The sequence below is a fragment of the Rousettus aegyptiacus genome, unplaced genomic scaffold, assembly GCF_014176215.1.
Source record: "Rousettus aegyptiacus isolate mRouAeg1 unplaced genomic scaffold, mRouAeg1.p scaffold_m13_p_6, whole genome shotgun sequence".
Lineage (NCBI taxonomy): Eukaryota > Metazoa > Chordata > Mammalia > Chiroptera > Pteropodidae > Rousettus > Rousettus aegyptiacus.
The window spans coordinates 54,833,166-54,850,152 of record NW_023416309.1 but is presented as its reverse complement, the minus strand read 5'-3'; the positions used below and the strand labels follow the sequence as shown (position 1 = coordinate 54,850,152).

The following is a 16,987-nucleotide window of genomic DNA, read 5'->3' as shown; positions in this document are numbered from 1 at the left end:
AACGAGCGTCTCGGCTTTCGGACGTGCCCCCTGCCCCCCGCCCCCTCCAGGACGTTTAACACGACATTCTAACTGTAGGCAGAAATCTTTGCAAGGGAGTGACGGAGACACAGCTAGGGGCTCAGCCAGGTTTATGCCTCTCCATGAAGTCAACACGCCCTTTGGGGGCCATTTCGGGGGAGCCGAGTGACTCCACGAGCATCAGACTCCCCTGTCTGCTCCAGACCCAAGTGGGACTCATCGTCGGCCTCCATCCTCACCTCCGGCCCGTCTGCTCACGCGGCTATATGTCTGCTGGCCAAATTCCTACTCGGTAATTGAGCATTTTATTCCCTAGCTGTCTAGACACACGCGCCACAGGGGGCTTTGGGGGAGATGAAATGCAGATACTGTTGGAAGCGCCAAGCCAGGCCTGGCCTTGCCCTGCAGGTCTGAAACCCCGCTGCTCACACCTGCAGGCCGGTTCCCCACGCCCACATCAAAGCCCTCTCATCTGCAGACTCGGTCTGATGCCCTCCGAGGCTGAGGCTGGGGCCGTCTCGGAGACGCCGGCCCTTCTCCTAGCAGCCACTTCCCACATCTCGCCACCTCGCTGGGGCCTCGCAGCAGCCTACGAGGTAAAGGCCGAGAGCCCCCTCCACTCAGTAGACGAGAAGAGCGGGGGAGAAGGAAGAATGGGGCGCGCGGCCCTGCCGGCGAGTGGGGGTGTGCACCAAACAGGGAGCCCTCGGGCCCCTCTCAGAGGGCCCGGCCTACGTGGAGGGACATCCCGAAGGGAGCCCATCACACTGCCAGTTCTCGAGGTCACGCTCACGCTCATGAGAGCAGGGTGCCTGGGAGGCCTGGAGGAAAGGGGGTTGTCTAGGTAGAAACGCACATCCGCCGGCAGTCTGCACGCGCTCGCTAGTGCTAAAAAATGACATCCTCACGACAGAGGTGATGAGAGTGACTTTAAGAAAACGCAAGTCCCCCTAACACTGGAGTTGTCAGCCCACTGCCCCCCAGGTCAATGGAGAAACAGCCCGGGGAGGGGGTCAAGAGTCTGGGTGTGGACACCCGCCTTATCACGCCCATGTTAAATGACTAAACACAAGCCATAGGCAGGATACTAATTGTGTGGTCGATTTAACGAGACAACTTGGAAGACGTTGCTGCAAAATATGATTAAAGAAGGCGCTCGCTATTCATCTAGGTGACAGCGAACAGGCCAGCGGCAGGCCCGGAGGCACCGCCCCCACGGACACCGCCGACGGGAAGGAGCCTTCTGCATGGGCGTCCACTGAGCATCTCTCCATGCCCGGCACAATAACGCAAAGGAGCCACGCCACCCAGCCGTGCCCGCCAGGCTCACTGCCTGGGGGGTAGAGAGCCACTCAAGCCGCCAGGACACACAGCGGTAAAAACAAGTCCAAGTGGCCAGCTCGGCCCGGCATCTCCCACAGGGGCTAAATACAGAATGGCACCAAAAATGATCCAGGTGCATCAGTTAGGCTGTTTTCAGCTGCAAGTAACGGAAGATCCGACTCAAAATGGAATAGGGACCCGACGGTTCAAGGGCAGGGTGGTGCCAGGGCTGACCCCGTCAAAGGCTCGAGGATGACATAAGAGGAAGCCCCTCCCTCCCTTCTGTCTGATCAAGTTCAGCTTGCTCTCATGGTCAAAACACACTGCCACGCAAGGCCTCCCATAAAGACAGCGCCCGGCGGAAGTAAAGATCTCTCCACCAGCGTCTTCGCACGAGAGCAGAGAACCAGAAGGGCCCAGCACATTCCTCCTCGTGGGTCATCGGCCAGCATCCAGGTGTCAGGCTGCCCTCAGCCACCCCCTGGCGAGGGGAAGGTGGCCCCATGGCTGCCTTTGCCCCCTCGGTACCTGCCTGTGCTAGGAATGGCACAGCTCGGGGTAGATGCAAAGCAAACCCAGGGCTCTGCCGGCAGAGAGAGTAAGCTGCGGGGAAGGCGATCCCGAGTCCACCGAAGCTTGGGGGAAAGGGCTCATTTTAGAGTGGAGATCCTAACACATAATGATGTTTGGAAAGGGCTCTAGGAAGTGTTTGCTCTTTCCTGCGGATGTTTTGGGGGCTGGGGTGGGGCAAGAGGAGACGTCTGCTTCAAAGGAAAGCAGTGGTCTCAAAACTTGCATGGTAGCCAGGGTAAGACACAGGTGGTCTGAGCAGAACCAGAGGGAAACCCAGCCCTCAAACACATACCCTGTGTGCCTGGGGCTCTGCCACTCCCTCAGCCTTCACAACCGGCCACTCTGTGGGACAGATGGGACAGGCATCGTCTCCGCTCCACTCACCAGGGGACTAAGGGTCCCACGGCTAGGTGGTGGCATTCCCAGATCTCGAATACTCCACGCCTCCATCCCGGGTGTTCGTATCACCAACCCACACTGGCCACTGCCCAGATGGTCAGAGCACATGGCCCGCTGGCTGGCGAGAAAGACCTGCTCTGTGCCTAGATCATTCTACAGGGGCAGGTGACAGGAGCAGAAATGACACAAAACAGAGCCATAGGGGAGCTGAAGAAAAATCAGAGGCCAGCCAGAGGAAGCCGACCACGCGTCCCCAAGCCCATGCTGTTTTTCTGACGGCGGGCGCCTGAATTATCCCCAGACAAGCCGGGCCGGGGCGTGGAGGCAGGCCCGCACGCCCCCACCTGCTTCACGGGCCTCACCTGTGTCCTGGGCCCCTGCGGACGGTGAATCACAATTGCTGGGGTCCTCCAGAGAGACCGGCTGGGCCTGAGCTGAGTAATGTCCCCAGGCCCATGGCTTGCTTCCGGCTTACTCTCTATCACCAGCCCAGGGTGGTGCAGAGTACAGACTTAGAAAACATGCGCCCACCATACGGACACACACTCGCACTCACAAAGTGCCACCTCGCCCTCCTCGCATCCTAAGAGCACGCTGTCCCAGGAAGTGAGAGATGTGAATTTGGTCTGGGTCCTGCATTAACTCACTCCGTGACCTTGGGCCACTTGGACTTCTCTGGTCTCAGTTATCTCATTTCTAAGATAAGAAAGTTGAGCCTGGTGATGTCTAAGGTCATCCCAGCTCTGATAATTAAGGTTCTTTCCGAAAGACCTGGTTGATTTCCAAAACAAAACAAAACAAAACAAAACAAAAACAAAAACACCTATTAGCAGACAGTGGTTAAATTGGTCTGATTAAAACAGACACTAGAGCCCTGAGTAAATCAATTTCTCTTCATACATCTCCCTAGTGGGGTCAGGCAACTCCCACGAACCCCTACAGCCCTGAGAGGGGACGAGATGCCTGGAACTCTCTGGATGCTGGCTCAGCTGGCAATCCTCTAGAGGGGACCCGAAAGCAATGACCCCTCCATATCTGAGCTTCGGGCCATGTCAGGTTTCGCCTAATGGCCCCTGGTGCTCATTTCATCGCGGCCTCATTCTCCGAAGCTTGGAGCAAAGGGCAGTAAAACGAACCAGCGAAAGCGAAGGAAACACCGGCGGCTTTTTTTTTTTAACCTCCCCAGGCAAGTCAACTGCTTCTTTCTCTTGCTTCAAAAGCATAAAGTGCTCCTGTTACAAAAATATTTTTGTTGCTGAATCTGCAGAAGCCAGTGCACCCGCCAGCTGCCCGGCACACTTGTTCGCAAGGGGCCAGATCGTCCAGACGGGCCCTGTGTGCTGAGGTTTGCTTCAAAGGCTAATACTGCAACGACTGGCTGTGACTCAACTGAGTGATTCAATCTGCTTTCTGGAAACGGTTACGCTAACCTTTCATTTTCTTCAAAAAACATGCAACGGGGAAAGAAGCACGGCCCCCCTACCCACAGGAGGCCATGGAACTCGCACGTCTGCTGGGGAAAAGCAAACTAGGCCACAGAGGGCTTGAGGGGGGTGTCAGCATCTAAGACTTGCCCGAGGGACGGTGACATCTATAGGGCCTGGTACGGGGGGAAGGGAGCCCACGAGGCCTGGAAAGGTGAGCAGATCAGTGGGCTGCGGACCCAGGTGAAGCAGGGACCCGCTGGGGCGGAGCTGCTGGGGGCAGGACCAGCTGCATGACTGGCGGGGCTCAGGGCAGGACAGGAACGCGATTCGCTCGCTGGCTCACAAAGCGCTTACAGAGCGCCACGGGCTCTAATATAAAGCTTAGTCTTTTCTTCTACATTCTCTTCCTCTCAACCTATCCTACCTTTTTTTTATTTGCTATTTGGTGTCCCTGGTGCACAAAGATATTCATGGGCTGGGTGCAGACCTGGGGACCCCAGGACTCAGTGCTCAGCCCCCCTAGCTACTGGACAGAGCTAGGCATTGAGCCTGGGACATGGAAGACGAGCCAGGCACCTCTCCATCCCACAGGCCCAGTGCCCCAACCCACAGAGGATGAGCAACCCCAAGGGCATTGCAACTTCTTCCTCACCAGGATGCACTAGGTCCCTGGATGGGGTGGAGAGGCTTGGCCCCTCTTAGTCACCGTCACATCACCCACTGCCCCCAGATGCCGTGGGGTGTGCATGCCTACACCTCACCCTCTCTTCCTGGGGGAAGGAGCATGGCAGTGATTATTGCTCGAGGCCAGGGGTCCAGGGGACAAGGGAGCTGGGAGGCCGAGAACCCATCCTGGGGAGGCGGGAAGGAACAGAGCGTGGACCGAGGCTTTGATCCCCAGCGCACACTCCATTGTCTCATAAGACTTCACCTACAAAATACCACTTCAAAGATAAAATTAAGGTGATGACCTGAGAGCATTAACCCCCCAAACAAGGAACCCTTCTGAGCATAGGGCCCATGAGTACACAGGTCACGCGCCCATAAAGCAGCCCTCCTGGGGGGTAGGGGGTGGGCCAACAGTGAGGTTCTTGGGATTCAGATTAGAGAGGGTGGAGGTCATCAGTGATGACAAGGTCATGGGTACAACCAAGGAAGGGTGGCTGCATGGAGCAGGTGAACGGTGGGCACTACTCCAAGGGGCCAGGGCAGGAAGGAGTGAGGTCACCAACGCATGCAAGCCCCAGAAGAGCAGGGTGATCCAGTTGCCACCATCCACTTCCCCGACTGACACATGAACATTATTGAATGGCGGGGTGGGGTGGGGTTGGGGGGGGACAGGTGGGACAAATGAGAAGGTGGAGGGGTGGGAGGGGTTCAGGTGGGAGAGCTAAGGGAAGTGGGGTGATAGAGGGAAAAAGAAAAAGAACAGAGGATGGTCATAGAAAAATGGAGAGAGAGAGAGAAAGAGCAAGTAAAAAATGGAACAAGCTTCCCCTCACTCTCTATGGACACCGCCATAATATTTAGTCTCCTTTAAGCTATGGCAAGACATGCTGGCATTTCCCTTTCTCTCGTTGTCTAAGCCACAAAATGTCAACGGCTGTACACAGGCACCCAGCGGCCAGTGAGCGTCCACCTTCTGCAGCCTCCAGAGGAGGACAAACGTTGTCCCTGTCAAGTGTAGCCCTTGCCTTCTCTGTTTGTCAGCCCCTTTGATCCCCAGCCTTTATCCACTGACTCCATTTTGGCCAACGCTGCTACCACAGTGTTTGGCCAACAAATATTTATAAATCGATGAATGTGACATGAATAAATGAAAGGACGAACAAACCAGGTGCTAAAAGATCCACTGAGATCTTAAAAGTGGGGCTGGCCCAGTGACTGGAGGGAACCCAGGCATTTCGGTCTGGGTAACTTACGACACCGCCTGGCTGTCAGCCGTCTACACGGCTACCGGCTCAGGATTCGGGGAAGCAAAGAGAACAGCTTACGTCCGCCAGCTGCCCAAGGGGAAAGGCTGTGGTCCCACTCTTTCGGGCGGGCTCTGCGCTCAGCACGCATTGTCTGTTGGACTAAACTGAAGGCAAACTGGCTCCTTGCCATCTGCCCCTGACCACTCAGAGCGTGTGCCCTTGGCAAAGACATTGCCCAGGATGGAGCGTTCCTTTCAAATGTATTTTTAAAAATTTAAAAGATATTTCATCTCCCCTGGGTAAAAATGATTTGAGATGGTTAATGACACAGGACATATTATAAGAAGTGAATTAATTAATGTATATTCATGACATAAAACGAGGACATAGAGACCATTCTAACCACAGGACCGATGGTTTCTATGAGCTGCCTGGTAGCCACAGCAAAGACGGAAACACCATGAGTCATGTGTTCTCGTTATCAAATTCAAGTGCCTTAATTAACGAAAGTGACTTGCCAATTAGCACTCTTATTGGAACGAGCAGCCCTCATGTCATCAGAATGTCTTACTTCTCCCTTGCCATTGACTGTGGTCTTGACGGTTTTAAGAAACCAGTTCTGAGGATCCAGACCTACACTGCCATGAATGAGAGGCAACCGGTCCATTACGACCCTTTGCACTGTCAGACGCTCAGGAGACTGACTGCATAAGAAACTGGAGATTTCCAGAGGATGACCTGGAATCCTGAAGATCCAATAAGGCATGTAGACAACATGTGGAGGGACCCGCTAACCAGGAATGTTGGCTTGTGTTCTAGAGAGCTCTAATGAACTCACTGGAAAGTAAGTTTGCTCTGGGTCCAAGGTCCAGGTCCTCCGGGCTGGGCAGAAAAGAACTAAGTAACTCAAGCCCCTGTACTCTTCCCCGTTCCTGGCTCTATCCATCCTCCCCATTTCAGCTTGATGCTACTTCCGCAGTAAGCTTTCCTGCCTACCCTGCCTACAGAGGACTCCCCACCCCCCTCCCGCACCTTCTACCTCCTCTCTGCTTGTTCCGTCTTTGTACTTATCACCGTGTTTATTCTGGGTGACCTATTTCCCACACTAGACTGTAATTTATGGCTTTCACCCATTGCCGATACATCCTCAGCACTTAGCACAGTGTTTGGCCAAGACAGATGCTCAATTATGATGCTGATAAACTCTGTGAATAAATACGGGATAAATGAAAGAATGAGAAAACCAGGCTTTAAAAGGTCATTAGGATTTAAAATTGGGTAACAGTTTGAAAAATATCTTGGAATTCACGTAAGCTCCTCTCCACTGATAGCACGGAGAAACGGGCAAAAATAAGACTTCTCTGCTCGATCTGGCCAAACCAAAGCAGTAGCAGCAGCAAAGCAGCACGATCCGCCCCCAAGAGGAAGAGCAAATGACATGAGCCTCTCTGTCCCTGCCCCTTTTGTCACCCAGGGCTTCACCTTTCACCTCACTTGGGTCTTATGAGCATATTTGGCTTCCGGCACATTCATCATGTCACACCAGGGCTGGCAAACTCCTCCTGTGAAAGGCCAAAAAGTAAATACGGGCCATATGGTCTCCATTCTACCTATGCAGTTCTGCTGCGATAGGGTGAAAACAGCCTCAGACTCTACAGAGAGGAATGGGCAAGGCTGTGTTTCAATAAAACTTTATTTATAAAAACAGACAGAGGGCTGGATTGGGGCTGCAGACTGCACGTGGCCAACCCTGGACTCTAATACACTATTAACACACTCACTACGCTGTCAAAGGGAACTGAGGTACCTCCCCACTCAGGGAAGAGGACGGAAGACATTCCCAGTGGGCCACCTACAAGTTCAGTCCTAACAACCCAGGACCTGCATTGCCTGGACCATAAATAATAAAGTCTTGATCCAATTCCCTGAGGACAGTGCCAACGTGAAAAAAGGCATTACCATATTAAGAGAAAAACACAGCCAAAGAATTTCCTTCAATCAACTAAGTTCTTGAAACGGGGCCAGAGAACACACAAGGGCTCTGGCTTGGAGAGTTTGGGGAGCTGAGACATTTTCACATTCCAAAAGGAGCTGCAATCAGAACAGCCCCCATCGGCCCCCGGACGACGGCTGGCACAGAGGACAGGGCCGACCTCCGTGCCACCATCTGGGTTTACACTGCCTAATGAAATATTGATCCTCAACCCCCTAAAAATGGTAACAAATCAATACAGTAATGGAAACCCGGGAGCGTCAACGGAGGCTGTGGCTTCTTTGTGGCTTCTTCAGTAAACTTACCAGCAGCCTTCTGAGGTCAGGGAGACAAAGAAAGGAGACCACAAAAAGACTGGAAGAGAGGGGGTGGGGGGGGGGGGTGGAGGAATCCAAAATGGAAAAACACAGAAACTGAAGAAGAGGGTAACTAGGCAGAGCGAGCCACATTCCAGGGTGAGCGGCAGACTGGAGATGGGGCGCCATCCCCATGCAGGCTCGGTGTTATCTGATTCACTTTTGGACAAGCTCGTTTGGCTGAGTCAGCGCCTTCTGCCGCTCAGGTTGCCTGAGGAGAACTGGCTGGCTGAGTCACGCCTAACCCAGGCCACACCCGCCCTCACCATGGTGCCATGGTCGCCCCCTCCCCCCCCCCCCCCAACGCGGAGGACTCAGGGTAGATTCACCACTCGCAGGACCAGATTCTGAGACAGGCCTGGAGGAGCCCAGAGTCTGCTCGTCCTCTGGGACTTGCATGCGAAAGGCCCCGGGCCCTCGACCCGCACGACCCGGTCTGAACTTCGGGAAGATGAGTGCTGTCCGCTCCCCCGCCCTGCGGCCAGCTCAGCAGTAAAAGGAGCCTCTGAAAACAAAGCCGCCCCCACCTCCAGGTCTCACTCTTCAGCCACTTCAAACAGGTCTGTAGGTGGCATCTGGCTCGAAGGTGGCAGGCCTGGGGGTGAGGGAAGAAAACCACCTCACAAGCCTCAACAAGGCTGGTTCCAAATATTCCTCTGGCTGCTGGCGTCAGGGCGAAGCGCCCACAGGAAACCTCGCCACCTGGCCAGGGCCTCGCCTTACCAAAGACCGCGGGCTGCGGAAGCCCCAGCCAAGCCAGGTGTCACCAAGCCCCAGGCAGCCCTCGGGATCCGAGGAGCACTAGCCGAGAAGCTGGGAGGGAAGCAGGGTGCTGGGGGACGGGGGGGGGGGGGGGGTGTCTGTGACCAGCCTGGTGCACCAGTATCTCCTTAACAGAAAATAGGATTGCCACTCACTGCGTGAGCCCCGGCCCCCTTCCCCACCCCCACCCCCACCCCCTGCACCCACAGAGCAGTGGGCCTGCCTCCCTCTAAGCAGAGGGCTCTGACAGTCATACTCGGACACTGTATATGGGGACCTATCACCCAAAAACTGTGCCCCTCACACTCTCACAGTGAAGATAAACTTAAATCATCAAATAAATAAGTCAACTGTGAGTTAAGATAAAGAGAGGCACAGTGAAATGTGATTGTCTCTGGGGTTCTGGGTCCCCAGAGTGGCGGTGGGGTGCGGTGGGGCGGCCGCAGAGGAGGGGGTGGCTGAGCAGAGTGGGTGAGGGGTGGAGGGGGGAGATGAGGTCAGCGGGGAGGGCCGCCCCATCTGGCCGGGCCCAGGCCCCGCAGAAGTTAAGATCTCCTTGCGAGAGCCGCGGGGAAGCATGTAAAGGGTTGTATACAGGGTACACGGGACACGATCTGAACGTGGCAGTCACCGAGGGGACATCTGCCTTCCGCCTGTGTGTCTCCCGATCAACACGGCTGGAAAAACAGCTGTAACACGAGTAACTTTCCCCCTCAGCCTCCTCCGTACACCTCCAGTACTTCTCCCCCTCCTCTGGCCTAAAGCGACCCAATAGCTTTTTACCTTTCTCCCTCCGTCCCTTTCTCTCTCTTTCTGAACTACTCAGGGAAAAAAACTGCATGAACAAAATGCTGCCTTTGGATGGAGATTTAAACCGCTCTGCGAACACGGCCAGTGTTGTGTTAGGCACACGTGGAAACAGTCAGTATCTGAAGCTGAACTAGTTTGCCCTCAAAGCTGCTTCCTATTAAAATGTTTGCCTGCACACTGTCCTTCCTTCCTGCAGCTGGCATTGTCTCCAGGGGCATGCTGGCCGGGCAAGGCCCCGCCGCACGAGAGGGGAGCTACGAATCCCAGGACAGAAGGGGGAAGCCTGCTGCGGGGCCGGTGGGGACAGCGGACCACGCAGGACATGGCTGCCAACTCCCTGAGCTGCTTCTGAAAGTTCGCCCGGCTCAAATCCCAGCAGGGAGAGCGAGCGCACATTTGTCTGCTCAGCAGTGAGAAGCAAAAAAAAAAAAAAAGTTCTTTGGTCACAAGCCCGGAACATCTCTGGCAACCTCAAGCCAAGGGAGGTTCGCTGGAGATGCGAGGGGAGCTCCGAGGGTGGAAGAAGTAGGCAGATCGGGCTCCGATGGGGCCGGGACTCGGGGCTGGGGTCTCAGCAGCACGGGCTCCGCCAGCTCCGCGCATGCGCGACATCCAGCTGCATCTTCCAGGGGCGGAGCCGCTGGGCCTAACGCGTCACGGGCACCGCTGGGCGCACCAAGACTGCCTGGTGGGGAGGAGACCCCACAGGCGATGCTGGCCGCTGCTGCCGGGAGGGCACCGTGTACTCGGGAAGGACAGGAGCTATTTAAGTAACGGGGAACCCTTCATGTGAAATCGTGACGCTAGAGCGAAGAAACGGGCCCCAGATTCGGGGCCAACGACTTAGCCACTGGGCCCTGGAGGTGGCGGGCGGTCGCACCAGCTTCACGGGGTTATTAGGAGGCTGGGCCATGCCCCACATGGCAAAGACCGTTTGGAGCGATTCTCGACCCTCAAGCCCCCGTTCTGTTGGTTCTGTCCTGCTTGCTCAGAGTTCTCCTGCTCGTTCCTTCTTTTTTGTTATTGCCGAGAGCACACAACGCCAGGCAAGCTCACAGCCCATCCACCGCCTGCACATTCTTCGAGTCGCGCATCTGCCAAGGTGAGAGGCCTCATTCCAAGCCACTCTCCACGCCCTCCCCTAAATCATCACCCGTCAACAGAACCGGAGGGAATGAGCTGGAAGAGGCGTTCACATTCTCCCCACTTCCAGCTCCTATCAGCAAAAAAAAGCAGTTTAGTCAGTGGAAACCGGCCTCTTGTGTGGGTGTCTGCAATTTAATATCCTTTCATTTCCGATTCCATTTTGAAAAGCCACATTAGCCTGACCTGAAATTTCCAAGCCCCTTTTTCTCGGGCTGGAAACGTGACAGCTCAGGCAGCGAGCTGCGGGTGGAAGGGCGAGGCTCCGGGGGCAGCAGGAGCCAGGTCAAAAACACTCGGCGAGGCTGCTCTGCTGAGGTCTTTCATATCCTGCCTGGACATGCCAAGGATGACACAAGGATACTCTCCACCTTGGCTCAAAATCTGAGAAGAATGTCCCCCGGCCAGAGCAGCTGCACGGTTCGCATCCACATGTTCCAAACACGAAATGACTCAGCGGGGGCGGCTCAGGCAGCACCCGGGCCAGCGCCCTACCTGCAGAGAGCCCCCTGCTGGCTGCCTTCCAAGAACTCGGTGGACCTGAAAAGTCCCCGCGTGGGGCCACAGGATGTGCTATTCTGGCCAGCCGCCTTCCGGTGAGACTACCACATCCTGGACACCTTCCTAGAAGCGTGTTCCTACACAGGGATGCACCAGCCTTCCTGTGGGCTATTTAAGGTCCAGCCGTCCGATCACACCGAAAGGCTCTATCACTCCACTAATGGCCGTGGGCTTGGGCAACTGGGAGCGGCAGCCTGGTGGCTCAGGAGGCTATGGTAATACAGCATAGTTGTGTGGCCTCAAGCAGGGCCTTAAGCTCTCTGGATCTCTGTTTCTTTTGTAAAAAAAATAGGGATAATGCAGCTATTTTCCAGATTAGGCGCAAGTTATAAATGAAGACAGAGCCTGGGCCAGCATGAGAGCTTATCGAATAGAAGTTATTGTGATCAATAAACATATTCTGATTCATTGTTTTTAGCAATTCCACAGTAACCTAAGAGAAATAATAGGCAATTATGACCTTGCCGAAGCCCAGTTAACCACGCCAGGCACAGAGCCCCAATGAAGCGCTTCTGCCCCATGAAGCGCTCAGACACAAACAGCCTGTGCAGCCCCACACGGGTCTGACTCCAGAGCCCACATCAGGTAAATGTACGTGGAGAGCCAGGAAAGAACACCCCTCCTGGCTTCCTGTCCGTGATCTTTTCCAGGACCAGCTGCAAGATTCCAACCTACCCTGAATCTTCCTTCCATGTGAAGTCAGAAATGACAAGGGCATGAAATAAAACAACAACAAAAAACACAGAAAATGCGATCTCACTGAGCACACGCCACAGCAAACCAAACCCTCACGATCGACATGCCAACAAGGGGCAATTTTTGATGGTCTAATAAGAACTGGACTTCCTTTCATGTATGCAGACTTTGCTAAACATACCAACAGAGCAAAAAGTGACTGCAAGGAGAATATTTAAGTAGGAAGCAAAACATGTTGAGCTTATTCTGTCTCAGTCTTGCAAAAAAAAAAAAAAGGTCCTATATTCAGATAATTATAATTTAGAGTAGACACCTCTTGAAGGAAAATCATATGCACATTAGCATAGTAAAAGCTCTGGGAAGTTCTGAACGAGAAAGAAATCCATTTGCTTTGTTTTAATTCAAGGTTTCCAAAACTATTTAAAGTATGGAGTATTATTTTTATAAAAAACATACAGTAACCCTGCAAAAACCCAATTTGGGAGACCTATTTGTTTTCAAACCTAGAATGCACAAATGAACAAAAATTTGTAGAAACAGTTGTCTCGGGGTCAGGAATGCAATGAAGACTCAGTTTTTCACTGCTTACCTACAATTTCTTTATAAACCTTTCACTTTCCTCTATAAAAACACAAAACACTATTTTGAAAACTCTCGGATCTTATAGCCAGCCTGCTTATCAAAGAAGCTTCCACAAGGCCCCCCACCCCCACCCTGACCACACTCGGCATCTCCTAAATGCTCGTCTTTGGCCCAGATTTCATTGGTTCCGTCCAGCTTCAGTGCCTTCACCAAAAAGCTATGGTGCCCTTTGACCTCTCCAGGCTTTGCCCAGTTTTAGCTCGGGTGCCTGGGAACTGCGTTCTGCAGGCGGGTTCTGCAGGCGGAGAACACGTTTACCTCGTGGTCAATTTTGATGAGTGCGATGTCCGCCTTCTCGTCCACGTCCTTGATTTTGGCTTCGTAGGTGGCTCCATTTTTCAGCTCAACTTTGACCCGGTGCTTGTTAGTCACCACGTGGGCGTTTGTCACAATCAGTCCATCTTCGGACACGATAAACCCAGACCCACTGGCCACCGGCACCTCCCTCTTAGAAAAAGGGAGCCTAGAAACCAAAAGAGCATTCGGTTAAGCACGAAACATCTAAAAATCAACTGGACACAATGATGAACTGGTTCTACCACAGCAAGATGCATCTAGCTACTGTGTTACTGTATAACCAGGTTTATTTAGACTAGAGAGAGCATTAGGCCAACTTTGACACGCAGCAGAAAAGTCCACTTAGAAAAGGTCCTCAGGGAATCTCTTCAGAGCCAGAGGTTCTTAAACCATCTAGAAGAGTCAAAGTCGACTTAAACAGTCAACCGGGACAACATCCTAAGGGAGAAACGTTCTCTCCCCATAAGAACAGATTCAGTGACTCTCTGACACTTTAAAGTGTCCGGAAAACAGCTCTGATGCCGTGGCTAACGGCGGCGCGCACTGCTGGGAGCTTCGGAGGCTGCGGACAGAAGGCGGGGCCTCTTTACTTGCGAAACAGCTCGATGTGAACCACAGCGGGGGCGATCTTCTCCACCACGTCGGCGATGAAGTTGTATTTATGGCGCAGACTGTTGGGGTCTTCCTGCCCTGAGGACGAAAACAAAGAGAAGACACCTGAAAACGCTGGGCTCTGTGCCGTGGTCGCCTGGAGGAAGGTATGGGTTAGAGGGGCCGGAATGGGGGCTGAGGATAAGGCCCCCGACCTGGGCTCAATGGCTAAGACCCTTCTGGCTCTTGAGGAAATATCCACTCAGACGAGATGGTAACATCTATCCCAGGGGACCTCTTTGCTGGGTTCTCTTCCTGTAGCAGCTTCACCATGAAAACGCTGGACCGGAGGCGCCGGCGAATACCGGGACCTCCTACCAGCCATTTCAAATTGGTCACCCAAGTGTCCCCTTGACATGGCATCCTCCTCCACCAGCGTCCCTTCCCCAACTCCCGCAGCACCACCAAGAACGGCCCTTCTCAGTACACTGCCACCATTGGGAGGGGTGGCCGAGGCTGTTTCTGACAAGACGCCCATCAGATGTCATAGATGTGAAGGACTATCATGAAGAGTCTAAGGCAAAGGCACAGATCTTGTCTTTTCCACAGATACCATCTGTCCCCAGAGCAATTTTCCACCACACCTTAACCATTCATTCCAACCCCCAGATATCCTAGGCCAAAAGGCACAAGAGGTGCCCTGATACTGTTGGGGAAAAGAGAGAGAGAAATAAATGACGATTTTCTATATAAAAATGCACACTATAACTGGTGAACCCCCACATGGTGAGCATTTTTGAAGCCACTTTCAGACAAAGCAATCTCTTTTTGCATCGTGTGATTTTCTAAGATGCAGAAAAGGACCTGCAACTTCTAGGCAAGATGAACTGTTTCAAAACCGTTTCATATGGTACCTTATTTTCATCTTTCTCTTCTTCCCATGGAAGAGGAAAATCAGATGTTGTTCCCACAAGATATGCAGGGACTTTAAAAGACTTCTCCATAGACACCACATTTTCTTAGTAGAAAGGATAAATAACAGAAAAATCTGAGGAAACTCAACATTTCCACTTAATACTGGCCCCATCCATATCTGCTACCCTCCCAGGATTCCTCGTTGCACCTCCTGGGTTCTCCGATGAAGAATGTAAATGAGGGCATAGAAGCATTCCTGCCCAACCCACGACTGGACGGACATCACCCAGACAAGGGCTGTGAGCAAACCGTCAGGCTTCCTCAGCCCAACTTCCCGGGAAAGGCCAAAGCAGGTTCAACTCCAACAAGACCAGCATCCCTCAGGGAAGTGTGGAGCTTCTGAGACCCTCACAAGGAGGATGACGATTAAGTCTTGACACCGAAAATCATTAATTCACTTCCTCTTTCTGATTGCCACATTAAGCACAGGATAATTTGCCCACGACAGCAGTGAAAATGAACACGGGTTTTTCCAGCTAAAATGAGAACTGGTTGCTTTCTCTCACCAACTAGACAAAGTGGCTCCAGGGTCTGTCTACCCTGGGAAAGCAACATGGGAGAGCAAGGAGGACACTGGCCTGGACACTAGAAGGCCTGGGTCCCATCCTCTGTCATCTGTGAAATGGGGCCAACGGCCTCTAGAATGAGCTGTGATCTGGTCCCCACCTCCCCCTCCTACCCCAGCATGCTCGAGCCAGATAACGGCTTGTCGAATTTGAGGTTGGGCACAGGACTGTCCAAATTCTGCAGATGAATCAACAGAAAGGAGGCACAGCGCGAGCACAGACCAAATTGAAAAGCCTTAATTGTGCAGCTTCGATGGAAAAGTAACCAGTGACTTCCGTCACCATCACGTGGTGGACCAGTGTCAACGGGAAAAATTAAACAGAGCAGCAACAATTAAATATAAGGAACGCCAACTAATTGTTCACAGATGGGCAAACCGAAGAGGAAGGGTTTGTCTTCTCCAAATGCAATTTCGGATGCAGAATAAAAGGGTCTCGAAGAGCAGCTTGGCTCAGCATTAGAGTCCTGCTCCAGGACTTTAAAAGCTCATCCATCAAACTAGGGCTGCTGCTGCTGCTGCCGCCTCATGGTCTTTAGAGACCCTGGCTGACCCCTTCTGCTCTGATCTCTCCTGCTGGTCACCTACCTTCCTGCCAGAGGGGTCAGCCTCAGCAGGGACTCCCCAGAGGTGGTCCCAGGCTGGCTCTGCCACAGCTCTCTAAGAGCTGCGGACAGATGTGTCCAGGCCCCTCGAGCTGGGGAGAGGCAGTAAGAAGAGCACACGTTCTGGACTCTGAGGAATCAGAACGTGCCGCTCAGCACAACACTGACCTGCTGTGTGACCTTAGTTATGCCCCCTAAGTATTCCAAGTATTATCTTGTTGTCCACAAAATGCGATGACAATAACACCTACCTCAACGTGTTTTGGATGCTGATCTCATGTTTATGAACTCCTGGACGTGAAGTGCTCGGCCAAGTCATGTCATACCATAAAAAAAATTTTTTTAATTAAAAAGGTGGGGAAAGGTGCTGCTCAGTAGGCAGCCCTGGATGGACGTGAACACCACACACCTCAGTGGTACAGCAGGGGGACAAAGGGAGAGGAGAGGCGTCTGGAGAATGACTCTCCCCACCTTGCCAAGTTCATGTCGGTCCTGGAGGCTCCTCCTAACAGGGCCACCACGGCCGCCACTGCAGAGGCAGTGACCAACGGGAAGCTGTGGGAGACCCGTTTTTCTGGCTTTGACATGTACCTCTGTTCCCCAGCTTCCAAGAATACCCCACAACCAGTGCAGGAGGACAGGGGGCTGGTCAGCACAACAATCCAGCCTGAACGGAAGCCCAGCTGCACTGCCAAACGACCACGGAGCAAGCAACCTGCACCAACGGTGGATGCATCTGACCCCCTCTGCGAGGCGAGGGCCTGGTCCGGATGGGCCGGAACTGACAGTCAGAGGGAATACGGACGGGAACCCTCCGGCAGGGTCAAGGCCTGGCCCTTCTAACTGCTCCACTGTGGTGCAGAAAGCTGCAGTTGACTGGTGTTGACTGGTGTGGTGTAATGGCCTGCCGTTTAAAGAAAGCTGGCGATTCAGACTTCAGAAAAGCGAAAGTAAGGTATTTTCTACATTCCTGATTAATGGAATGAGAGAAAAGACAAACATGACCAATATCGAGAATCAAAGAGAGAGCATCACTACAGATCCTACAGACATTACAAGTTTTTGTAAGTGATTATTACGAACAAATTTATGCACACAAATTCTACAGATTAGATTAAATGGACAGATTTCTTTAAAAGACATAATTTACCAAAGCTCAATGAAGAAGGTATAGATATCCTACATAATTCTGCATCTATTAAAGAAATGTATTTGTAGTTCAAAACCTTCCCACGAAGAAAATTTTCAAGCCCATAAGGCTTCACTGCTGAATTGTACCAAACATTTAAGAAAAAGACAATACTAACAGTTGACAAACTTTTCCCCAAAACA

At 52.9% G+C, this 16,987-nt stretch overlaps 1 protein-coding gene across 1 annotated transcript in view; it reads right to left on the bottom strand.

Moving 5' to 3' along the window:
- HTRA1 (HtrA serine peptidase 1) overlaps positions 1–16,987 on the bottom strand; it is a 46,381-nt gene that overhangs the window by 10,087 nt on the left and 19,307 nt on the right. Inside the window, exons 2-3 of the mRNA XM_016149070.2 lie at positions 13,510–13,609; positions 12,881–13,085 (exon numbers count right to left, since the gene is read on the bottom strand). Coding sequence (XP_016004556.2) covers positions 12,881–13,085; positions 13,510–13,609 — 305 coding nt within the window. The remainder of the gene's footprint in view (positions 1–12,880; positions 13,086–13,509; positions 13,610–16,987) is intronic.